The 25,992-nt window shown below is 43.9% G+C and overlaps 1 protein-coding gene and 1 pseudogene across 4 annotated transcripts in view; one reads left to right on the top strand and one right to left on the bottom strand.

The window, feature by feature from the left end:
• TMEM232 (transmembrane protein 232) overlaps window positions 1–25,992 on the bottom strand; it is a 212,682-nt gene that overhangs the window by 185,380 nt on the left and 1,310 nt on the right. For all 3 annotated transcript variants that reach the window (XM_084778162.1, XM_084778164.1, XM_084778163.1), the window contains exons 2-3: window positions 14,427–14,525; window positions 6,343–6,478 (exon numbers count right to left, since the gene is read on the bottom strand). In XM_084778162.1, coding sequence (XP_084634288.1) covers window positions 6,343–6,461 — 119 coding nt within the window. In that variant the 5' untranslated portion in view covers window positions 6,462–6,478; window positions 14,427–14,525. The remainder of the gene's footprint in view (window positions 1–6,342; window positions 6,479–14,426; window positions 14,526–25,992) is intronic.
• On the top strand, window positions 9,610–10,228 carry LOC311596312 (spermidine synthase-like; annotated as a pseudogene). Its single transcript has 2 exons — window positions 9,610–9,642; window positions 9,697–10,228. The product of its transcript is annotated as a spermidine synthase-like (transcript).

Genomic DNA, 25,992 nt, shown 5'->3' on the forward strand with positions numbered 1-25,992 from the left:
GTTCACACCTGTTTAGGAAGGATTAGGAGGCGTGGCCTTGTTGGAGAAGGTGTGCCATGGGTGGGGAGACTTTGAGGTTTCAGAATCCTCCCGCCTCTCTCCGCCTTCTGTTTATGGATCAGATGTGAGCTCTCAGCCACTGATCCAGCGCCATGTCTGCCTGCCTGCCGGCCTGGGGCCATGTCCCCCACCATGGTGGTCATGGACTCACTCTCTGAAACCATAAGCAAGCCCCCCAATTAAATGTTTTCTTTTACAAGTCTCCTTGGTCACGGTGTCTCTTCACAGCAATGGAAAAGGAACTAAGACAGTGATGTTCAGATTGTATCTGTCAACGTCATCTTGCACCTCCAGTGTGTGAAGAGAACACACACTTAGTACTCAGTGGAGAAAACAGGCCTGGATAGAGCCTTATTGTACCACCTCCATCCTCAATTATCAATTATAATAGTTTGAAAATGTACCTATTTCATAAAAAAAAAGTTCATAGTCCTAGATAACAAAAAATAAATTAAGGAAGAAGACAATTCTTAAACGGTACATATATTTAGAAATGTCAATACTGAAGACCAAAAGACATTAGAATTCATTAAAGAGTTGATGAAGTCATCATGAGAGTAATTTCATTATAGAACTTTTAAAAATATATTTGTCAGGGTGTTCATCAATACATGAAAAAAGAAACAAGAACTTTAAATACTGATTAGTCTTTTTATATATAAATTTGACACAGCAAGTAAAAAAAATTGAATTGAAACACATAGCAATTTCAAATTATAATTAATATCACTTCTCCTACAACTCAGAAAGTGCCCAAAGAGTGAAAGAACTCTGCCTGCCCCTCGATGAAGCCGTGATGCGTGTAAACACACAGCAGGAACTCTGGGAAAAATTCACTAGGCTGAAGAGGAAAAGCAGCAACCTATGACGTGGGAGTGCACAGTGTTTACTCTGTGATCACAGCACTCCTCTGAACTGATGGCACCTGACTTGACCTTGGGCCTGAGCTTTGAGGTCAGACACTGGAGATGGCCTCTCATCCTGCACTTGTGTGCATATCCCACGGGCATTAAAGAGACCACATCCTCATCTCTAAAATCTGCAATTTGATGTAGTCTCTAATTCCGTTTTGGTATTTTTTTTTAGACTTTAAACTCATAACGCAGCCTTAATAAGGCAAATAGTCTGCTAAGCTTTGAAAATGAAAGATTCTCCAACTTCATAAATGGACGTGGGAAGAGAAAAAGGTTGTTAATAATACTGAATTCTGAGCGAAAGTCATTTGAAAGAAAATTCAAAATACTTCCCTTTCTAAATGCTTGCCCTTGAATTTACAAACTTTCTCTTCTGAGACAGTGTAGGGGTCCTCAAGGTTGTCCCTGAGGTGCACACTTTAATACAATCAAACTTCTGATGTTTAATGTCATCTATCCTGAATGTAATTATTAATCTCAAAGCGACTTAGTTACACAAAGGGACAATATTTGAATCCATGTACTTAAAAAACCAAAGACAAACTTTGCTTGAAATGTTTTGCATAAGAAAGGATATTCAGCAAAAAGCCCAGGAAGTGTGGATAGAAAAGGGACTGAAGGGAAGGAAAGGGGGTAGGCAGCACCTAAACACACTATACATGTGTATAAAAAATACATTGATTTTAAAAGAAAAGGTGCCATGTATTTCATCCTTTTCATATCTCCCATTATTCATTGCAAGTGAAATTATATGACTAACAGATTCATACCCATATGACTTTCCAAATCTCCTAACACGCATATTCACAGGACAGAAAAACTCGAAATATATTTATCTGCTTACAGCCAATTGATTTTTCACAAAGATGCCAAGAACATGGCATCTTTGATGCTATTGCATTTAGCTCTATTCTACTGCAACAGAACAATAAGGTGAGTATAGACATAAAAGTTGTTAAGTATTTCAAAAATATTTTGAACGGTTCAAGGGTTCCCTGCACAAAGAAATGCTGAAGGACTTTGAGCAGATGCCATTTTATTGAAAGAAGGACAGATTCTCCCATAAATGGTACTGGGAAAAACTGGACCCCCATCTGCCAGAGATAAAAGTAGTTAGACCCCAAACATAAAACTAAAATCAAAATAGATCAAAGAACTAAATGCAAGAGTTTCAACTATGGAATGCAAGGAGGAAGCACAGAAGAACGCCGCTGTGAACAGCATGACCGGCAAAAGCAGAAGACACAAGGATCACAAGTTGGAACAGCAAAGAGAAGAATTAAAAGCTGAGGAGGAGCGGGAAGAAAGGGGGGAGACGTTCACAGAAGATTCACTTGACCAGGACAGATATGGACAATGTGTGAGGAACACAGTCGACAATAGTAAAATGAATAACACGAAAGTAAAATGGAGAGATGATCTGGACAGAGGTTTTCTTGTTTGGGGTTTTGGGTGAGGGGTTGTTTTGGTTTGGTTTGGTTTGGTTTGGTTTGGTTTTTTGAGACAGGGTTTCTCTGTGTAGCCTTGGCTGTCCTGGGCTCACTTTGTAGACCAGGCTGGCCTTGAACTCACAGCGATCCACCTGCCTCTGCCTCCCGAGTGCTACCACGCCTGGCTGAGATTTAATTTTTAAGAAATAAAGAAACATATATAGCCAACAAATTTGAAAAACGACTTCTCGGGATCACTAATAGGGAGGTAGGAAGCCCAATTATAGTCGTAGGCCACTTTACCCTGGCAAAAAGGCTATGTTGTGGGGGGGGGCAAAAATTAGTGAAATATAGAGAAAAGTATACTCTTCACTGTGGGTGAGAGGAGAAACTAGAATGGTCATATTACTGAAATTGGTGTCAATATTCTTAAAGACAAATGAAGAAAAAAAACAACTAACCTAAAAATGGAACTATCAGATGACCTGCCAGCTCCAGCAGCCAACGGAAGACCCACTACAGACTAAGTGGATTTTTTTAAAATGTGGTGTGTGCACAGAGAGGAGAGTCATTCTGCCATCAAAGGAATGGCTTCCTGCCACTTCCAGCCACATGATGCTAATTAGAATAAGATCCAGACACAGTAACATACTCTAACATATTCTCAGTCATGTAGAAGCTAACATGGTGTGTCTCCTCAAATTCAAGAGTAGACTAGTGATCATAAAGTCTATAATTGGAGAAAGGAGATGAGATGCAGAACGATGTCATCAGGTACCAATCAACACAAAGATGGGAATAGTAAACTCTAATGTTTTATAGAATAGTAAGAGGAAGGTAGCTTTAAAAAGTATTACATGTCTCAAAAACATCCTGAAGAACTTAAGGGTTCCCTGCACAAAACATGCTGAGCATTCACATCTGAACATTGCATGTTCTTCACAAGTATAAAATTATCACAACATGAAATGTGTATATCAATTAAAGCAAAATTTAAATACTAAGTACATGTGACTTTTCTATTGAATATATGGTGATTTTTCTGAACACTCCCTTCTCAAGAATAAGCTTATGCATAATGGCAATTATAACCAAGGAGAAAATGCAGTAAAACAGGAGGATTTTTAATTTTCTCTCTGTCAGAAGGAATTGTCCCAGAGAATGCTAAAACTTAGTCAATCCAAAGTAGAAAGTTCAGTTCAGGTCAAGGGTGTTATGAAGTGGGGTAAGTCAGAGTGTACTATTTGTCAGTAATGTGTATGAACATCTTTTTCTTATATATTTGGACACGTAAAAACCCAGGAAAATGGCTGTAAGAGGTAAATCTTCTCTGCTAACAACTGGTTCAAAGCCCAAAAGTGAACATATTAGTCAGCTGAGCGACCAACGAGTCATCTGGAAAGAGAATAGAGACAATGTGGCAACCAAGGCTGGAGACATTGCTTGTAGCTTAGTTACAGAGAAATTAATGTCATGAACTTTCTTAGAAACATACTGAAGGCAGAAAATGATTTCAAGTGCTATAAATGCCAAAATTATTGTAATCAAGACAGACATTTCTTTTATAGGTAGAAGAGCCAAGACGTGAAGTCTAGGATGGCATGTCTGCAGAGGAGGCGCACACTGTTTTCTTGGAACTTTGTTGTCCTCAACATAAACCTTCCATTTTGTGGCTTAAGTGTCTGCTCCAGCTGCTGCAGCCACTTCCCAATCCCCGCTAGAAGGAAACAACAAAGACCAGGAAGGCGTACTTCTCCCTGTAGATGAGCCAAAATTAAACTGTAACAATATTCCTTCTAACACGGAACTTAAAGGGGTCATACCCATGGTCATGTTAGTAGCAAGGGGATCTGGAAAATGCGTGTGCGTTAACACTTCACTGTGTGCCATACTAAAAATTCTGTTAATATGAGCCATGAGAAAATGGGTCTAGGACAGAAGCAGTTAGCAGTGCTTGCCAACAGTGACCACTGAGTACCACAAGCTCAGTAGGAAATGGCCATAACAATTGTCACTCACCCGAGTAATTCTCGAATTATCATTTTTGCTGTTATATTATAATTTCAAATTGTATCCCATAGTGAGAATTTTTGGTTTCTTTAAAAACACAAAAAATGTTATGGGAATATGTTTTCGCTCTAATCCCAGGTGTGGGATATGGGGCTGCTTCAGATTGTCCACAGCAGCTGACGAGGATTTGCCTCGGGCTCTAGTAGGGGCGTGGTCTTGCCAGCTGCATATAGTTTCTGCAAGTGTACGACATATGGAATTCTGGGGACTCTTGAGAGGGTATATAAATGCTAGAGCCCTGAGAGAGGCTGCCGCTACTGCTCCTGATGATGATGATGATGATGATGATGATGATGATGATGACGATGATGATGATAACGACGACAATGATGATGTTGTTGTGGTTTGTTGAGTGGCCATGAATAGACAGATGAGAAGAAATTGAATATCCTGATGGCTATGATCAAACTTGCCCCAAGGAACTCGCCACCACTAGTCGGCAGGAAGTGGCCTAACAACACCAATGCCCCCCTTTCCTTTCCATCCTTCTTTCTCTCCTACGTAGTGCTGGGAGGTGGGAAGGATGGAATAAGGATGGAGAGGCGTGGAACCCACAAAGTAGCAAACATCAGCTACAGTATCCCTTGTAAAGTAAATGCTCCACCATGGAGCGAAAGCATAAACCCCATTACCCTATGTTTCTGTGAGCCTGACAACGTCATTTGATAAGAGTGAAAGGGAATAATGAGACATGCAATGTGCTTGCTCCTGCAACTGAGAAGTTTAGTGACTTTCCAAATGTGCTGGGGACAGAGTCAGGCGAGACACGGATCTGTGATCTGATCAGACTACAGAGAGGATCTGAAATCTAAAAAGAAAATGTTGAAGAACGGCTGCTTCAAACTGTATCAGATAAGCAGAATTTGTACCAAGTACGTATTTGAGACCTTAAGTTACCGGAAGTTAATTTACAGTCACCAATAAACTAGACATGCTATGAGACACATAATAACAAGTTAGAAATATCTGCTTCTTTGTGAAACTCCTTTAAGTATGCCAAAAAGGAAATTTTTTCTTACAAATATTGCCAATATATTGCACTGTTACACTCACTTCATTAATTTGACCATTCCTATATTAAGCACTGAAAACTTGCAATTTTAGATCAAACCAGTCCTGCTATAGAAATCTAAAGACAAATTATTTCTCCTCTGCCAGAACTACCCAGTCAACATTTGCGCTCATTTCTAATGTCTTTGACAGTTTAGACCAGTCATTCTCACTTCTTTGTCTGACATATCGACACAATATTAAATATATTGAGGCATTTTCAGAAGTGGCAGTAAAGCTTCCGTCTTAGATTCTATGTTATGAGTTGCATCTTTATTGTTATGCATAATAAAAGTTATTAATAACTTTTCCCCACATCCCCTCATTTTTATACAGATTAGTATGATGTTAAAAACAAAACCGGAACCAGAACTAAATAAAACTATGTCAACACAGGAAAATTATACTTCTTGTGATTGTAAAGCCTTTGCAACAGCCCTCTTGAGCTGCACTTGCATTCATTTTAGAAATTTTATCCCACTAATTTAAAAATGGGAAAGCATTATGTCTAAATTTAAAATCAAAAGACTAAAAATAGCCATTATTAAAAGTTTCTGCTCATGTATTTCATGAATCCAGTAGCACTCTAAATTATACAAAAACATAAAAATATCTTTTCAAATAAAATATGTATAATTCACAACTTTCTGCAATATATGATAACATGATATATGAAACTAATTAAAAATATTAAACTTTTACATTTTTTATCTCCAGTTACAAAGTTGCAGTTGTTCTTTTATAATTTCACAATTTTTTTTAAATTATCTATAATGAATTGGAACACCCACATAAGATGCATAAAATCCAAAACTTACTTTGGTTTTTTACTCTTCTTTCTGTTTTCACTTTCAGAATTAGACCTCAAGAGATTTTCATGATAACTGGAAGATATTACACCCAACTTATCGATCAAAGGTGACTTGGGAGCTGCCATAGTTATAGATTAGAAACCTAAAGAAAAATTGCAAATTATTGTCAGAGTACAATATAATACAAAATAATAATTCACATCAAAATGTATAAAAGGCATCAAGTAGAAATCAGGCTTACTGAGAAAATACTGAAACTGAGTTGTAGGGATCAAAGTTGACTTTGGAGCCCAAGCCCATCTGATATCTATTAAGTCACTGTACAAGCTTATCCACCCACACGGTTACAATTTGTCGTCTATTACGTCACTGTACAAGCTTATCCACCCGCACAATTACAATTTGTCGTCTATTACGTCACTGTACAAGCTTATCCACCCGCACGATTACAATTTGTAGTCTTTACTATCATTTGCTTTATTTTCAAAACCACTGTGCAATGGTTTGAATAAAAGTGGCTCCCATAGGCCTATAGGAAGTGACACTATTCGAAGGGGTGGCCTTGTTGAAGTAGGTGTGGCTTTGTTGGAAGGAAGTGTGTCACCAGGGGATGGCTCTGAGGTCTCAAAGCCTGCTGACGTAGAAATCGGAGCTCCCTCTCCAGCCCCCTGTCTGCCAGTGTGTCACCGCGGTTCCCACCATGATGATCATGGGCGGCTGAACCTCTGAACTGTAAGCCAGCCCCGATTAAATTTATTCCTTTAAAAGTTGCCTTAGTCATAAAGCCTTTGACAAAATCCAACACTCCTTCAGGTTGAAAATCTTAGATCAGGGCTGAGGCTTCGTTCCTGAGACACCATGGAGCTCCTAGCGTGCTTCTGATGCCTTGCAAACAGGAAAGACACCTGTTTGTGTGAAAGGCAAGGGAAGACTCTATTCTACAGTTAATCAGATCTGTCAGGGAAAAGTGCTAAGTTGCTTTTTTTTTTTTTCCTGGCTTTCAGTTTGTGAGATGAGCTAATTTTTTTAATATAATTTTATTTCTTTCAATGAGTTTAAAAATAAAAAAAAATCTTTGGAATGAAAAAAAAATCTTAGATCAGGGATACAAGACACACACCTAAACACAATAAAGGTGACATACAGCAAGCCAATAGCCAACATCAAGTTAAATGGAGAAAAATTTAAGGCAATTTCACTAAAATCAGGGACAAGGCAAGGCTGCCCACTCTCTCCATCTCTCTTCATTATAGTACTTGAAGTTTTAGCTAGAGCAATAAGACAACTAAAGGAGATCAAGGGGATACAAAGAGGAAAGGAAGAGGTCAAAGTATCACTATTTGCAGATGATATGATAGTATACATATGTGACCCCAAAAATTCTACCAGAGAACTCCTACAGCTGATAAACACTTTCAGCAAAGTAGCAGGATAAAAAATTGACTAAAAAAAAAAAATCAGTAGCCCTCCTGTATACAAACAATAAATGGGCTGAAAAAGAAATTACGGGGGCTGGAGAGGTGGCTCAGCAGTTAAGAAGCACTAATTGTTCTTCCAGAGTCCCAGGGTCAATTCTCAGCACCCAAATGGCAGCTCACAACTGTCTATAATGACTGTTCCAGGGGATGCAACACTGTCACACAGACATGTATGCAGCCAAAACACCAATGCAAATAAAATAAAATAAACAAACTGCTTTTTTTTTAAAGAAATTAAAGAAACAACATCATTCTCAATAGCCACAAATGATATAAAAAATCTTGGTGTAACTCTAACCAAGGAAGTGAAAGACTTGTATGACAAAGAGCTTCAAGAAAGAAATTGAAGAAGGCATCAGAAGATGGAAAGATTTCCTAAGCTCATGAAGTAGGGTCCACATTGTTCATAATAGCCAGAAACTGGAAACAACTAGATGGCCCTCAACCAAAGAAGGGGGGGACACCAACCCACCCACCCCCCAAAAAATCCTTCAACCCAAGATTTGCCTTGCCTATAAGAAATGTAGGGATAAAGATGGAGCAGAAACTGAGGGGATGGCAAACCAGTGACTGGCCCAACTTGAGACCCAGCCCATGGGAGAGGGCCAACCCCTGACACTAGGAATGACACTCTGCTATACGTACAGACAGGAGCCTAGCATAACTGTCTTCTGAGAAGCTTCTTCCAGCAGCTGATGGAAACAGACACAGAAACTCACAGCCAATCAATAGACTAAGCTCGAGGGGTCTTGTGGAAGAGTGGAAAGGGGCCAAGGACACCACAAGAAGACCTACAGTATAAACTAAGCTGGGTCCACCAGGGCTCACAGAGACTGAACCACCAACCAAAGAGCGTGCACAGGATGGACCTAGCCCCTGTACATATGTAGCAGATGTGCAGCTTGGTTGTCATATGGGTCCCCTAACGATGAAAGTAGGGGCTGTCTCTGACTCTGGTGCCTGCCTTTGGATCCCTTTCCCGTAGCCGGGCTGTCTTGTCAGACGTCAGTGGGAGAGGATGCATTTATTCCTGGTGAGACTTGAGGTACCAGGGTGAGTTGGTACCCCTTGGGGGCCTCCCCTTCCCTGAGGAGAGAGAGAAATATGAGGAGGAGGGCATGAGGGTGGGGGCTGGGAAGAGAGGAGGGGGGAGGGGCTGGAATCAGGCTGTGAAGAGACTAAATAAATAAATAAGCAAATAAGGGAGAAAAGAAAAAAAGAGCTGCCTTAGTCATGGTGTCTCTTCACAGCAATAACGCTCTAACTTAGACACACAGACAGAACAGAGCAGCTGGCTAGGACAACAAGCTGTACAACCAGGCCAGTGGGTTTGCTGCACGGCTCTGTGCCTAAGTCCTCACTAGGAACAGGGCGTGGTTCTGAGATGTCAGCAGTTTAGAACAGAAACCGGCATACCACGAGCTCTCTGCTCAGTGCTGGTGCCCCCTGACAGACCTTTACGCTTTGTGGAGTTTTTTGAGACAATTTATTAATATCTTTTCACACTTCTTGTCTTTTGACCATTTGAGTGATGCTTACTTAGCTATCCCTATTAGCCATCTTTCACTTCCTTTTGGAAAATATCTGAGTGTATTTTTTTTAGTGCATAAACAAAACCAGGGTATCCTATGCATGTCCAGTAGAATATTTAATGCAAAAATTAAAGAAATGGGTTGATCGAGGCCTGGTCCCAGAATAGGTTAGGTTGTGTGCGGTGTGGGCAGCAGGCAGAGCTGGGCTGTGCCGAGGCTCCCAGCGGCCTGCAGCCCCCGGCTGGGCCTGCTTGCTGGCCACAATGGAGGCCAGCCCGGTGGTCCAGCTAGACCCCGTCTGCTGCCATCCCAGAGGGCTGATTCCATGAGACCTGCAGCCTGGCTCGCAGTACCAAGCCATCCTCTTGATCCTGTATAAAACCTATGGCAACATGCTGGTTCTGGATGGTGTCATGCAGTGTACTGAGAGGGATGAGTTCTCCTTCCAGAAGATGATGGCCAACCTGCTGCTCTGCAGCCACCCCAACCCTCAGAAGGTCCTGGATCTTCGGCAGTAGAGATGGGGGCATCCTGTGGAAAGTGGTGAAGCACCCCTCTGTGCAGTCTGTGGTCCGGTGCGAGATCGGTGAGGATGTCATCGAAGTCTCTAAGAAGTTCCTGCCTGGCATGGCCAACGGCTACTCCAGTTCAAAGCTAACCCTCCGTGTGGATGAGGGCTTTGAGTTCATGAAACAGAACCAAGATGCCTAGGACGCCATCATCACCACCGACCCCTTGGACCCCATGAGCCCCGCTGAGAGCCTCTTCAAGCAATCCTACCAACAGCTCGTGAAGACGGCACTCAAGGAAGACCGCATCCTCTGCTTCCAGGGTGAGTGCCAGCGGCTGCACCTGGACCTCATCAGGAAGAGGCTTTTCTAGCAATCTGTTCCAGGCGTCTGGCTCCCTTCTCATTGCCTGGCTTGTTCTGTCTTTTCCTGTGTCGAGTTTGTTAGCTCTTCAGCCTCTCTCTCTGCAAAACATCCCCCAGCAAAACTGTCGCGGAATTCCATGAAGTGTACTGCCAAGAACTCAAGTCCACTGCAGTGCCTCTCGACTCACTGACTCAAGCGAACTGATTGCCTCGGTCTCCTGGGATTAGAGGCGCACGCCGACACCGCCGACGCCGACGCCACCACCCAGCGTGTCTGTGTTCCAGCCCATCACACAGCCCTAGAAAGTCTTTCGTGCTCTCTTGCCAGAGCAGCCATGTTCTGAGTAAAAATTCCTCTACATCTCCCCCGCTTTCTGGTTAATCTTAAAAACTGTACACAGTTTAACTTTTACAATAGAAACCATTACCAATCCCACTATCTTTTTTTTTTTCTGAGACAGGGTTTCTCTGTGTAGCCTTGGCTGTCGTGGACTCACTTTGCAGACCAGGCTGGCCTTGAACTCACAGCGATGCGCCTGCCTCTGCCTCCCTAGTGCTGGGATTAAAGGCATGCGCCACCCCTTTCCATTGATCCCTAATTGAGAAAATGCCTTACAGCTGGGTCTCATGGAGGCATTTCCTCAGCTGGGGCTCCTTCCTCTCTGAGGACTCTAGCTTGTGTCAAGTTGACACACACAACCAGCCAGCGCAGATAAATACTGATCAGCTCCCCTTCGCCTTTTGTTACTGTCTGCAACTCCAGCCCATGAAACGGTGCTGCTTAGATTTAGATCTTCCCACTTCCGTTAACCTCACTAGGAAATGCACACAGATGTGCCCAGGACTTGTTAGCACGGTGCCTCTAAGACCCATTGAGTTAACAATCATGCTTGAACCCTGAAGGCCATTTGTCACCTTAACAAGGTGGATGTTAAAATCACTATTGTTCTGTGGGCACACCTGGGTTGCACACCTGGGTTGCACACCTGGGTTGCACACCTAGGGTTCTCGTTTAACAACGATTTTATATTTTTGAGAGCAGTTTTAAGTTCACAATGAAAATGAGAAGAAAATGTGGAATCTGACACGGATCCTTCCACCGTACCTGCACAGCCCGCCCCATTCATTATCTGTATCCACGGTTAAGAGAAGTGTATTCCATACAATGTGAATCTACGCCGATGCATCACAATTATTCAGTCCTCTAGTCACACTCAGGTGGCCACTCACGTTGTGCATTTTATGAGTGTGAACAAGTATATGACAACTGTGTCCATTACAGTGCACAGACACACACACACACGCACACACACACACACACACACACGCACACACACACACACACACACACACACACACTCACGCACGTTTCCCCTGTGCCCAGGCTGTTTATCCACCCTTCTCTCGCCCTCTCACCCCTGCACCTGAGATGCTGGCTCTCTCTGAAGCTCTGCCTTGTCCACGTGCAGTCATGGTCTCAAGTCTCTTTGGATCTGCTTCTTCCTGCCTATTAGTTCAGCCTAGGTTCTTCCCCTTGTTCATGGCATGAGTGATAGCACTTCTCTCCTTAGTTTTGGGTAATCTTCCCTTGTGTGGATGTGCAAGTTGCTTTATGTGTTTATCTACTGAAGGGATCCTCCTGTGGCTTCCAATATTTTGCAATTATAAACAAGGCTGTTACAGCACACGTGTGCAGGTTTTTCCATCGACTTATGTTTGGAACTCCGATAGGTAAATACCAAAGTGTATGACTGCAGGGTTGTAAGTGTTATGTTCTGTTTTCTAAGAAACTTCTGATGTCTCCCAGTGTGACTGAGCCATTTTTATTTCCTAATCAACTGATGAACTCCTTATTGTTTATCGTCTCACCAGCTTTTACGCTGTCAATGTCTGACTTTGGCCATTATGATAAATGTGTAGTATATTCATTGTTTATTTGTTCAAAATTCAAAGAATTTTTTTTCAAGACAAGGTTTCTCTGTGTAGCCTTGGCTGTCTTGGACTTGCCTTGTAGACCAGGCTGGCCTTGAACTCTCAGCGATCCGCCTGCCTCTGCCTACCAAGTGCTGGGATTAAAGGTGTGCGCCACCATGCCCAGCCAAAGACTTTTTTAATAATAGTAAGATGCAGGGTTGGGTTTTGTAACCATGGCTGGCCCTTAGACATCTAGCATGCTAGAATTTTGAGTCCTTGGAGTGGACATAGGGTTTAGTATGGCTGTGTGGGGTTTCCAGGGCCTTCTCAAAATACACCTCTTGGCCCTTTCAAGGACCAGACAGGAGCATGGTGCTACAGCCCTTGGGAGATCCCAGGGCCAGCTGGATGAAGGTGATGATATAGTCCCCAGCCTTGAGGAGCCGACATCCGGCACAGCTGTTCACCTACAGCACACACATTCAGCTTGGGCACTTCCAGAATCTGTGCGTCATCTGTGACCGTCCCCACAACCACAGCTGTTTCGTTGTCTCAGCTGGGAAACTTTGTCTTTTGGATCATCAGGGACAGAGACAGAGGTGGCCAATTAGTGAGACTCATACGTAATCTTTCCACCACAACCTGGACGATGGTGGAGTTGGTTCATCTGGCCAGAAGCCCGTACAGCTTGACTAACAGCCGCAGGTAGATGGCCTGACTCTGGGTCTCCTCTCACCGAATGTCAACACCCATGACGGCGCCCCCTGCTGGCCCATACCCAGAAAGCTATATTTACTGTTTCTATCTGCAGCTCCATGATTACGTTACTGGCCTGGCTTATGCCTTATCTATCCTATGCGTATCATCTTTGGTGAGGTGCCTATGGAAGGGTCTGTCCCATTTTGTGGTCAGTCATGCGTTCTCCTCCTATTCAGTCATGAGGCTTCTCTGTATACATCCCATAGCGTTCTTTATCGGACGTACCTTTTGGAAATATTTATCTTCTAGTCCGTATTCAGAGTGGTACCTAAAAGTCGTCGGCGCACGCGGGGCCACACGGGTTTTCTTTTGCATATAAACCAGGAAGATGAAACTTATGTCACTAGTCACTTTTTAAAAGTATGTTATCTAAACAGTAACTTGACCCAACACAGATTTGCAAAAAAAAAAAAAAAAAAAGAACCCCCTGGCATTATCATAGTTCCCCACACGCAGAGCAGGGGTCTCCAAAGGCCCCCAGACTTCGGGGAAAGATAAAAAAGAGAGAGAGAGAGAGAATTCAGACTCACCTGCCGGAGTTTTCAAAACTCAATTCAACTGATCAGCATTTTCCGGAAGGTTGGAGAGTAAGGGATTAACTTAGAAAGAGGGGGTGGGGGAAAGAGGCAAGGCTAGCAGGAAGAGGCAAGAGGGCGAAGAGCAAGGGTAGCTTCATCTATGGAGATTCTGTCTGAACGTGAGAAGGGAAAGGTTGCGTCAGCCTATCAGTGTAGAGAACGACAGGACGCTGTCCCTCATTGGTTGAAAAAGGCTTTGGGCCTGGCAATTTCCCAGGTGTGGGCAATTATTCTAAAGACTGCATTCAGCCCTGGGTAGGACCCCCCAGTGGTCCCTATAGGAACTGGAGGCCTGAGGGAAGGGTAAAGGAATGTAAAGACACATTTCTGTCTCCTGTGCAGTCCTCACGAGGAGGGTCAGGGAAAGCAGCCCAGTGCCAAGGAGCCTGGGGGCGTGGCTTCTGTGTCCCTCCTCCCAACAGTCAGTCAAGTCTCAGTTTACTTGCCAAATGGATGATAATATCTAGTGGAAATCACAACACAAAAAGTAAAAGGCTAAACTGGATTACTTCCCTTTTAATTTGCTGTCAATCAATGGCCTTTCTGTTGTTTTTCTGAGTGAGAAGATAGTATAAAACTGGTATGTTTGTCTTAAGGATGTTTACATTTTAAACTTTCTTTGATTCTCTAGAAATCCCCAAACACTGGAAAGTTACTGAACTTTCGGGTCTAAATGAAGATAAAACTGTAAGTGAACAAAGTTGCCTAAGATAGGACTGATCTCTTCCTTTTTAAAAAAATTAAATAAAATAAAATTGGTTTGACAGACTTTGATTTCAAATTCAATGAATACATTTTTTTATTTTTTTTTATTTTTTTAAATAACTGATCTGATCTCTTCTTTAAGTAAATAAAATATCCCTTCAAATGGTGAGCCAAAATAGGAAACCATAGTTACCGCTGACGTCACCGACCCCCGAGACCCGGCTCTGCCGCGGTACCCCTCCTGACGTACCCTGTAGAGGAAGGTCTGAAGTCTGCATGTTCTTTCCTACAGTGCAAGGCGGCTGCAGCAATGTCAATAGATGTCCAAGCTTTATCTTGACTATTTTATCTGAAGTGGACAAAAGACAGACATAAATTTAGACTTCACTTACAAAGGTGTGATTTTTTTTTTCAAATTAAATGGTATTTGCTCTTAAATACACTCAAGTGCAAAAAAAATGGAATGATTTAATTTCTGTTCTCTGCCTAAGGCAGAGAAAAGGGAAAGCAATGAGCTGCAGGCACACGAAGCAACCAGACTTTCTTCTGTTCCTCCCTGCGGACCCCTGAAAGTAAGGTCTCTCTTTCATCGGTGTCACGTTCCTCTCTGCTTCTCTCCCTGTGCCCAGGGGCTCCCACTCAGGCTCCGGTGCGGTGTGGGGTGTACCTGTGCGTTGCGCGAGCCAGGACCTTACTTTAATCCTGGCTCCACACCAGACTATATCTCTGACACGGTGCCAATGGCTTAATTCAAAGTGTTTAGCTATTTCACATAGATGTGAAAATTATAATAGTATCTATTGTTTCTGAACCCCAAGTGTCCAAATGGGAAGGTGATTCATGGCTGTGAGGACTTGGGGGGGCGGGGTGTGTATGAGTGTAATCAAGGCACACGGTATACAAGTATGAGATTCTAAAAGAAAAATTTTTTTTAATTTAGAAAAACAATTAGTGATCCTTCAGAGCTGGTGAAGACAGAAAGTTCAAAGGAGTTTTGGGGTTTCATGTCTAAAAGCAACTTTGTGAAACTGAACCAGAAACCTTGAAGTCAAAAAAAAAAACAGAAAAATAAACTTGAACATCCCCAAGGAAAGAGCGGCACAGCTGCCATCAGAGCCACCAATCCCAATGTCACGCTATGCAGCGAAGAAAATGAGTGATGGCGTGTGTGTGTGTGTGTGTGTGTGTGTGTGTGTGTGTGTGTGTGTTATTTGTGCTTAAATAAAACCACAAAAACTGCAAAGAAAGAAGGGAACAAAGGAAGGGAGGGGAAAGAAAGAAAGGGAAGAAAGAAAGAAAGAAAAAGAAGGAAAGAAAGAAAGAAAGAAGTTAGAAAACGGATATACCCTCTTAGCTCCTGGAAGTGACCCGGGGAATGATTAAAAACTCATTGTGCTTAGTTGAACTCAAATCCCAAGAAATAAAAAAGACTCGCCTCTGCTAAGGATGCTACAATGCTGAGTAAGCAAACTCACTGGTTATAGAGTGAGAGGTCACAGGCCGGGAGCGAGGTCCCTGGGCTATTTTCAGTCCTTCTAAAAGCATGTACTGCCCACGTCCATGTCTGACCTAACATCCTTGTGGCTAACAAAACCATTAGCAAACCACCAGCTTTCACCATCCATAGACTAAGAATGACACATCTAACACTTGTAACCGGCTTCCCCGCTTTGCCATAGCCCATGCCTACGATTCTCCATCACCGTGTTTGGCAAATGCCTTGATTTATGACTGTCTTTGTCTTCCATGTAACTACTACTGTGGTGAGACATGGCATTTGGGCTAACGTGAATCTCTACTCCTAGACCATGGTCACCCACATTTGGATTAAGAACAAACCATCTTTTCTTCTCTAGAGGCAAGAGCTGTGTCTTGGTTAGAGATTTACACCCAAAGGTGGTCTTGTAAGTTTGAATCTGTGTATGGTTAAATCTTTACAGATTGTTTTTCTTAGAACTGAGAAGCGCCTGAATATTCTGGTCTGTAATGATCTCATTATTTTATTTCCCAGGTCATTTCTATTTAAATCAGCCGAAATAGCATAATTTTATACAGCTATCACTACAACTCAGTATGAATCTGCATATATTTTCTTGGAGATGTATTTACGCATTGGGTTTTAGGGTGCTGTTCCATACACACTTCATGAGGGATATTCTGTATGACCTTTTAAGAATTAGAAGAATTTGGGATTTTAAATGTCTAAGCCCCAAATTTTCAAGTAAACAATAAAGAACTGTGTCTGCACTGTGGTTTGGTTTCACTATGTGGCCTTCTTCTCCAAACATGATATGGCCATCCCACTGACATCTTAGAGTTCAAACAACCCTGGGCCAATAGCCATGAAATAAGCAGAACGGCCAGCTCTGTGGTGATGAGTGATTGACCATCCCTGATGGAAGGAGAAGAAGAGGGTCCCAGGTTGGGGTTTCAGCCGTTACCTCGTCCTGGCCCCAACAACCACAAATCATCTTGGGAGCGCCTACAGCCCAGGAAGTGGGCACTGAAGTGAAAGTGGACTACGGTGACGCAGCTCTCCCACAGTCCACAGTCCCACAGTCCCGTGTGGAGCTTCACACAATGCAGCTGTTTTGTGTCTCCACGTTCCACTTAGCGAACCTTACCCGTGCACACCCCAATACGTAGACTCAATAAAACCCTCGCTTTGCACGCCCGGCTTGGCGGCAATCCTGGTGCTCTGCTATCGGCATCCTCACTGGAGCGAATACACAGTGTTCACGTTTCCCCAGGAAATGTTACAGGACAGATTTTTCTTTACAAAGATTATGAAACAAAATGCATCTTGAGAAAAAATATACAGGGTTATATAAGGAGATGCTATCCTGAATAGCTCCTGAGGCTCAAACTTTGGAGGTTTCACAAACAGCTGACTCAGCCAACATAAGACAATGCAAGGAAGAGAATAATAGCAGATTATTACTTGTAAGCTAAATCTGTTAGCAGCAAATGCCTTCAGTTCTTCTTGATCCTGGAATCCCAGCTTTTTCCTCCTCTTTTATAAGTCTTGCTTGGATGAAATCTAGCTTCAGTTGATTTTTTTTTTTTTTAACCTTTAGGACTTTTGAAAACATCCTTCTATTGCTTTCCGGCCTCTCTTGTTGCTAACAAAAAGTTGGTTGTTAGTCTGTTTATATTTTGGGGGTTCTCTAGAGGAACAAAACTTATAGAGTGAACATCTCTCCCCTCCCCCACCCCCGGTCTGTGGTCTACCGAATCCAGTCGGCTATCTGGCTATGAACGGGAAATCCAAGAATCCAGCAGTTGCTCAGCCTGAGAGACTGGCTGTGAGGAACAGACTTGCTCGCAAGGTGAGAGCAAGCAGGAAAAGAGCAAAAGCCTCCTTCTTCCAAAGAATGAGCTTCCTGCAGAAGGCTGGGTTAAAGTTGTGTTTTCACACTTCAAATCAGGCAGCAATCCCTCACAGGTGCGCCCTCTATTGGGGGTTTTAATTCATCCTAGATGTGGTCAAGCTGACAACCAAGAACAGCCTTCAGCCTGGCTGAGTCTTTATGCGCAAAGCACCATTCTCTTTTGCTCCTTTGCAGGCCACTGTCGTTGTAGCTCATTATCCTTCCAACGTGTTCACTCTAATGTGTCTCGGTGTGCACCGCACCGCACTGCACCTTCCAACATGTTCGCTCTAATGTGTCTCGGTGTGCACCGCACCGCACTGCACCTTCCAACATGTTCGCTCTAATGTGTCTCGGTGTGCACCGCACCGCACTGCACCTTCCAACATGTTCGCTCTAATGTGTCTCGGTGTGCACCGCACCGCACTGCACCTTCCAACGTGTTCGCTCTAATGTGTCTCGGTGTGCACCGCACCGCACTGCACCTTCCAACGTGTTCGCTCTAATGTGTCTCAGTGTGCACCGCACTGCACTGCACCTTCCAACGTGTTCGCTCTAATGCGTCTCGGTGTGCACCGCACCGCACTGCACCTTCCAACTTGTTCACTCTAATGTGTCTCAGTGTGCACCGCACTGCACTGCACCTTCCAACATGCTCGCTCTAATGTGTCTCAGTGTGCACCGCACTGCACTGCACCTTCCAACGTGTTCACTCTAATGCGTCTCGGTGTGCACTGCACTGCACTGCACCTTCCAACGTGTTCGCTCTAATATATCTCGGTGTGCACTGCACTGCAGCCATCCCTCAGAACTGACTGATACTTGGGAGCAAGTTTAGGGTGTTTTTATCTGTGGGTTTGGGGTTTGTTTTGTTTTTGTTTTTGTATTCTCATTAGATAGATGTACCTATGCTGAAAGGTGCCCCAGTTTTCCTCCTCTTCTTTGGACTGTACACTCACTACCAGTCTACACTGACGCTACAGTCTGGTAGTCTCAATCTTACTGTTAACACTTCTAATAAAGTTTTGGTTGGGTTGGTTTGGTTTGGGTTTTTCGAGACATGGTTTCTCTGTGTAGTCTTGGCTGTCCTGACTCACTTTGGAGACTAGGCTGGCTTTGAACTCAGAGAGATCCGCCTTCCTCTGCCTCCCAGAATGCTGAGATGTCAGGTGCCCGGCTTCTAATAAAGTTTTTGTTGTTGTTGCTGTTGTTGTAGTTTTGGTTTTTAGATTTTCAACACCAAATTTTTCATTTATTTTATATGGGGGGGTAGGGGAAACGGAGGGAGAGAGAGAGAGAGAGAGAGAGAGAGAGAGAGAGAGAGAGAGAGAGAGATGTATGCATGTCTATCTTTATTGATATTCTACATTTTACTAAATGCTTGATTCTTCCCTAATTTCTTTAACGGTTCCCGTTAATTCTCTGAAAATGCATAATGAACTCCTAACGACTGAGCTGTTAAAGCTGACAGCCTGTCCATTTCTCCCCTGCCCCCATATAAAAGTCGCATTTCCCTGATTCCTTGTGTGTTTACAAACTTTTTTTGTTTTTCCTGAAACTGACCATTCGAGGCAATACACTGTACAGGGAAGATGGACGCAGACTCTTTCTGCCCAGCTGCAGCTTGTCTTTCTTCTTGGCCTGGGCTTGTGCTTTGGCTGTTTTCATGAACTCAATTCCCTTTCAATGTGAAGCCTTTGGCACCACTCTGCAGATAGCACAGCCATGGGCATGCACACAGCATCCCCGGGGTAACAGTGGCTTTGGCAAGCTCTCTGTGACTGATTTCCATTTCCCTCTCTCTACTAAACTGTATGCCTCAGTCTGTGTTAGCTCCAACCATTAGTCTCCAATGATTATCAGATGATCATTTTAGTACTTTGAAAAAAATGTTCTACACAACAAATTGCTTGGCAAAATGATTGGTCTAGTTTGATTTCTGTTGTGACTTAGGAGGGGACAGGGTTTATCTCCACTTATAAGACATGGTCCATCAGTTGAGGCAGTCAAGGCAGAAACTCCATCAGGCCTTGGAGCAGAAAACAGAGGAACGTGAACACTCACTGCCTCACAGGATCCTGCTGAGCAAGCAAGCTTTCTGCTGCAGCCAAGACCACCTGCCCTAGGGATGGCGCCACCCACATTGGCCTGGTTTCCGCCTACATCCACCAATAATCAAAGCAACCCTCGACCACACAGACAATCTGTCAGCCGAGACTCCCTTCTCACATGAATTCAGGCTGTGCCAAGTTGACAGCTGAAACTAACTAGGACACTGACCCAATTAAATTTGGATATAAGTTGGGTTTTTATTATAATTTATTCAGATTACATCCTGAATGTTATCCCCTCTCTTGTATCTCCTTGTTCCCGCCCTCCCTTCCTCTTCTGCCCTACTCCCCTCCCCTAGACCTCTGACAGAAGGGGAGCTCCTCCCTACCATCTGACCACAACCTAGTTGTTTTGAGGCCAGTTTTTGAGGTGTGTTCTGACGTAGGAAGGGCTCCCTTTAACTGCCCCTTCACCCACCAACCTGGGCGAACCAAGTGATACGTGGTTTAGTTTGTCGCTTTTAACTAAAAGGAGGTGTTGTTTTAAAGGGACTGTTTAGGATTGAACTGCGTGAAACAACCGATGGGCATCCAGGGTGTTTTTATTTCCAGGCTGTTATTAATAGAGCAGCAATGAACACAAGTGACCAGGGATCTCTGATGCTGGATATAGAGTTCATTTGCTATAGGCCAGAGAGTGGTGTCTCGGGGTCTCTGTTGCCACAACGAAACACCATGACCAAAAAGCAAGTTGGGGAGGAGAGGATTTATTCAGCTTATGCTTCCATGTCGCTGTTCTTCCTCGAAGGAAGTCAGGACAGGAACTCAAGCAGGGCAGGAACCTGGAGGCAGGAGCTGAGGCAGAGGCCATGGAGGGTGCTGCTCACTGGCTTGCTTCCCATGGCCTGCTTTCTTATAGAACCCAGGAGCACCAGGCTGGGCATGGCCCCGCCCACCGTGGGCGGGCCCTCCCCCGTCAATCACTGGTTAGGCTCTTATGGAGGTGTTTTCTCTACTGAGACTCCCTCCTTTCAGCTAACGCTGGCTTGTGTGTCAAGCTGACATAGACTAGCCAGGACAAGTGGTGTGGCCGAATCGTGTGGTGGTTCTGTTTTTAGAACTGCCTTCTTGAGGAACCTCCACACTCATATCTTTGGCGGCTGTACCAGTTTTCCCTGCCACCAAAAGCGATTAAACGATCCCTTCTTCCTACATCCATGCCGTTTTGACTAGAGCAAAATTAGACAAAGTTAGTTCCTTTGATGAGAGTGTCCCATATCTTCCCATAGCTCTTTGTTTTTCCTCCCTGGGGAATGTCCCCAAGGCATTACTGTGACAACTGAGGTGCAATGCCGCCTTTAGCCATCCTGACTTGTGTCGGGACACCAGTGTTCTTTCTCTACTGGGTGATGCTGAGCCTTCTTTCTGGAGGGTGAAAACAAGAGGCCGGCCTCTCAGCCACAGCATCAGGCATGTAACGTGTAACTTGGATTGGGGGTTTGAAAGACTAGCAAACTGCCCTCTGTGGCCAGAGACACGGCTGGGATTGGGGAGGAGCTCCGGGAAAGCGGTTCCCCACGGTCTTAGGCATGCCGACATGGAGAGATGCTGACTCAGGCTCAGCTTTGAGGAAGATGAAGAACGGCTCGTGGCTCATGTCCTCTTTCCATCAAAGCTCAGTTTTTATATTGGTGCCTGCCCTTATTATTAGTATGCCTTGCCGGTACATTCACTGATTTGCCAAGTTAACATCTTGCCCACCTTTCTTCCAACTGCATTTATGTGTTCCACACTGCATCAGGTGGACGGGTTTCTGTGCCTCCTGCTGGGTTATACCGTCTAATAACCCAGCCCGCTGAGGATGCGTGATCAACCACTGACACCTTGTCCTTTATAAAAGTTTTCAAGATGAGTTCCAGAAACAACTAGATGCAGGAGTAAATCAAATTTTAAATAGGCAAAAGCTAGATAAAAGACTAAAACAGAATAAGGAAATAAGGTGGAGACATGGATAGATAAGTCCGTGTCATAAAAATCATATTTATGCATTTGCCAGGGATATGCTACAACTCTGTCTTTTAAAAAATAATGCTCAAAGCAACAATTTACTGGTGTCTCGAAGATTAAAATCTAATGGGTTGTAGAAGCAGTCATTCCTGGTAAAGTTACAAGGCATTTTCCCCAAAGCCACCATAAAGAAGACAGACTCTGATCGAATGAGTACCCTCCTCGAGGTCAGGATAATAGAGTTTCACGAGGCGGTCTCTTGTGCTCAACATAAATATATGGGATTCCAGCAGCAATGGCCAGGCCAGGCCCCAGCTTCTGTTCATGAGGAGCTTAGCTGCTGCAGGAGCCATGCTGCAGCTACATGTGCTACAAGAATGGCTCTGGCTACCAGGCATAGCGCCACCTGCTGGGCAACATCCGCAAGTGCATGGCAGTACCGGCCCGTCAGAATGTCCAAGGTCGTGCAGAGGTGCATTCGGCCTCCAGAGCTGAAGCACACATTTCCCCAGATTCTGAGAGTGCTTCATGAGCAGGACTGGTGCTCTCAAGATGACTCCATCAGCCCACCCACATCGCCTGCCGTGAGAAATACTGAGTTTAACTTTCAAACCGAGAGGGGTGGGGGAAGAGAGATGTCTGAGTGTTGGGGTACATCTATACGTATGTGTGGTTATGCATGTGGGTATTAGTGTGTGTGTACAGTGTGTGGTGTGAGGGGTGTGTCTATGTGTATGTGTGAGTATTAGGGGTGTTGGCACATGGGGGGTGAGGGGTGTGAGTGTTTGGGTGTGTATGTGTGGTTGTGAAGAGTGTGTCTATGTGTATGTGTGAGTATTGGGGAGGTGTTGGCTGTGTGTGTATGTGTGTGGTGAAGGGTGTGAGTGTTGGGTTGTGTCTGTGGGGGGGTATGTGTGTGGGTATTTGTGTGGTGTGTGTGTGTGCATGTGTGTGTTGGTATGTGTGTCTGTTGGTGTGATTGTGAGTTGGTGTGTGTATGTATGTTAGAGTATGTCTGTGTGTATGTGTTTCTGTGTTGGTATGTATCTGTATGTGTGCGTTAGTATGTGTGTCTGTTGGTATGATTGTGTGTTGGTGTGTATATGTGTGTTAGAGTGTGTCTGTGTATGTGTGTTAGTATGTATCTCTGTGTGTGTATTGGTATGTGTGTCTGTTGGTGTGGTTGTGTGTTGGTGTGTGTATGTGTGTCAGAATGTGTCTGTGTATGTATGTGTTGTGTGTTGGTATCTGTTTGTGTGTGTGTGTGTGTGTGTCTGTGTGTCTGTGTGTGTGTGTGTGTGTATTGGTATACACCTCTGTGCGTTAATGTCTGGAAGAAAAGGAGAATGGAGTTTTCTGTTAAAAAAAATGTGGGTTCATTTAAACCTGTTTGATGTAGTGGAGATCTAAATAAAAAATAATTAACACAAGAAAATAAAGATCATTTCATTCATCATAGTTCCAGATGTCTTAGGAAAGGCAACTCCGGAAGAGGCAACGACCACAGAGCTGGCGTCCTGTACCAGGGGAAGGTGAGGGTTGTGTCTCAAAGGACTGCGCTAGGATGGGGTAGAACTCAAAACTAGAACAAGACAAGGAAGTGTGGAGCAGAAATGCAAGACCTTGTGGAGTGAAATCTTTGTCTTAACACCCAAAAATCCTCTAGAAAAAAATTAGTTAAACTCACAGAAAGCCTGGTGTTTTACTATTATTACTTATTTAACCTGTGTAACAAATTGTCCAAAATGTAGGGTGCTGAAAAACAGTGATGATCGGTGTGTTCCTGACATGGCTGCTCGGGGCGAGGACTTTCTTAGCGAGCTGGGCTTCCCATGAACTTGGAGGGGAACAGCAGCCACAGCTTCAGCTGGGTGTTGGTGGTGAGCTTCAGACTGCAGAGCTTTGAGTAGGTCCCACTGGAAAAGTAACGGTGTGGGCAGAGGCGGGCTCTGTTCCTGAAGGGAATCTCTTCCGTGGTCTTTGGGTGCCTTCATCTTACAAGGGCTGGCTGCCCACAGTGTGGAGAATCCACAAAGCCCAAACAGATGCTTTCATACACAGCCTCACAGAGTCTGTGTCATTAGTTTATGACTATCATCATTTTACTGGTGGCTATAATCCAGTGTGAGCTGCAGCTACAAAGCAGCGGGAATTTTCCAGCATTCGGGAGGCAGAGGCAGGCGGATCATTGTGAGTTCAAGGCCAGCCTGGTCTACAAATCGAGTCCAGGACAGCCAGGGCTACACGAAGACAGAAAAACAAAACAAACAAACAAACAAAAAACAGGCTGTGGTGACTGGGATGTGGGATTTTCTTACATTTCTTGCTTTGGGTTTTGGGTTTGGATTTTTGGTTTTGGTTTTGGTTTTGTTTCGTTTGTTTGTTTTGTGTATTGTATAAGCCAACAGATGTAGAAGTCTCAGACCCTAAATTAATTCTGCTTGTACCTTGTTGAATTCATTTGAATAATATTTTGTTCTGGATTTTTAGGTCTATGCTTAAAAGATTTTGGTCAATAGTTTTCTATTCCTTAGTCTGTTTTTTAGCCGACTGTTAGCTCTGTTTGCCTACTTCTCAGCGTGCACATATTTTGTCCTGCGCTGTGGCAGGCACCATGGCCGCACTCTGAATCTCACTCTCCCTCGGCTTTGTCACCGCCCCCCTGCACGCACGCAGGCAATGCCCTCGGCTCGGCGCTCTTGGCATGACTTTTGGTTTTTCTCTATTCTATTCTATTCTAAATCTTTTTGTAAATTATTTCTTCGGCTTTTTGAGATTATAACGTAATTATATCATTTCCCTTCCCTTCCTCTCTTCAAACCCCTCCCACCTCCCCTCCCCACTCACCCTCACATTCATGGCCCCCTTTTATTAATTGTTGTTACATGCATATATGTATATACATGTATATTTCTAAATCTGAATAGGAAATTTTGGAAAAGTCTGCCTTTCTGATAAGTCCATGGAGCCTTCTTTATTTCTTCTACCTTCCTGAATGATAGAAGAATGCCAAACAAGTTGCCTCACTGTCTAGAAGTGGCCGTGAGGTGAAAAGCACACATGAAAATGACCAGCAGAAACGCAGCCGCGGAGGACACTGAGGGGGTGGGTGAACTACAGCTAAGCTCCCAGACACCTACTTTTATGTTGTTGTTAAACGAACAAATCCCTGTTCGCGTAAAGCCACCGGAGTTAAGGTGGGGACGGGGGCGCGTTTCATCAAATGCAGTCCCAAGCTGTTCCTTAGATTCCAGAAAACCAAATTCAGTCTATTTCTTTGGGAAACCATCTAGAATTAGTGATCATAACCTCTTCGTGGTACTTCACAGCCCATGAAATGCTTTCATATACACTGAATTTACACACTCACATCAACCTGTGGCCAGCGTACATTTTTCTCCACAGTCAATCTCTCTGGAGTTGACACAAATGTAGCCTTATGCTGTGGAGTGCGCTACAGACCAATGAGCCTCAGGCCTCTACCTCCAGTCTGACTTCTCCTCAGATCTAGATTTATTTTTCAGATTGATTTGGACACCCTAGCTGGTAGACAAATACTTAGAACGCCTTCCTATTCCCAGACCCCAAACGCTGCTCTTCACCTGGGATTTCTATTTAAAATTCACAGATGAAGAATCTGATTTGATCTCAAATCCCTGTTCCCTGAACCACCCAAAGCAGCCAGTCTTCAGTGCACACTTCTTCCATGCAGAAAACATCTATCATCACCTAATGGCCACTGCAGCTCAGGGAGCTGCTATTAAAAACAGCTAACTGGTCCTCTATAGACAGGTATTATAAAAGGGAAAAAACTGATGATTAATTTTAGTTATTCAAATAGCTACAGAGCCGCTGAGAGATGCTAGATGCTGTGGTATTAGAATCCTGCATCCATGTTACAGGAGGAAGCGGTAGTCCTAAACAGTAATCATGGGGGTAGCCAGCAGCTTGCGTTACTGCTGAAATGCAATACAAAGTAGTGAGGGCAAAACGAGAGGAAGAGCCGGCTCAGAGGTTAAGAGCACTGGCTGCTCTTCCAGAGGTCCTGAGTTCAATTCCCAGCAACCACATAGTGCCTCACAATCATTTATAATGAGATCTGGTGCCCTCTTCTGGCCTGCAGGTGTACATGTAGGCAGAGCATTGTCTACAAATAACAAATCAATCTTTAAAAAGAAGAGGAGGAGGAGGAGGTGGAAGAGGAAGAAGAAGAAGAGGAGGAGGGAGAGGAGGAGAAAGAAGAAGAAGAAGAAGAAGAAGAAGAAGAAGAAGAAGAAGAAGAAGAAGAAGAAGAAGAAGAAGAAGAAGAAGAAGAAACAGCAGTATAGTTAGTTTAAAACAGTAATTCCCAAAAATTGCAGTGTGGAATACAACCTCTTACACTGAA

Source organism: Acomys minous, assembly GCF_964271855.1.
Source record: "Acomys minous genome assembly, chromosome: 4".
Lineage (NCBI taxonomy): Eukaryota > Metazoa > Chordata > Mammalia > Rodentia > Muridae > Acomys > Acomys minous.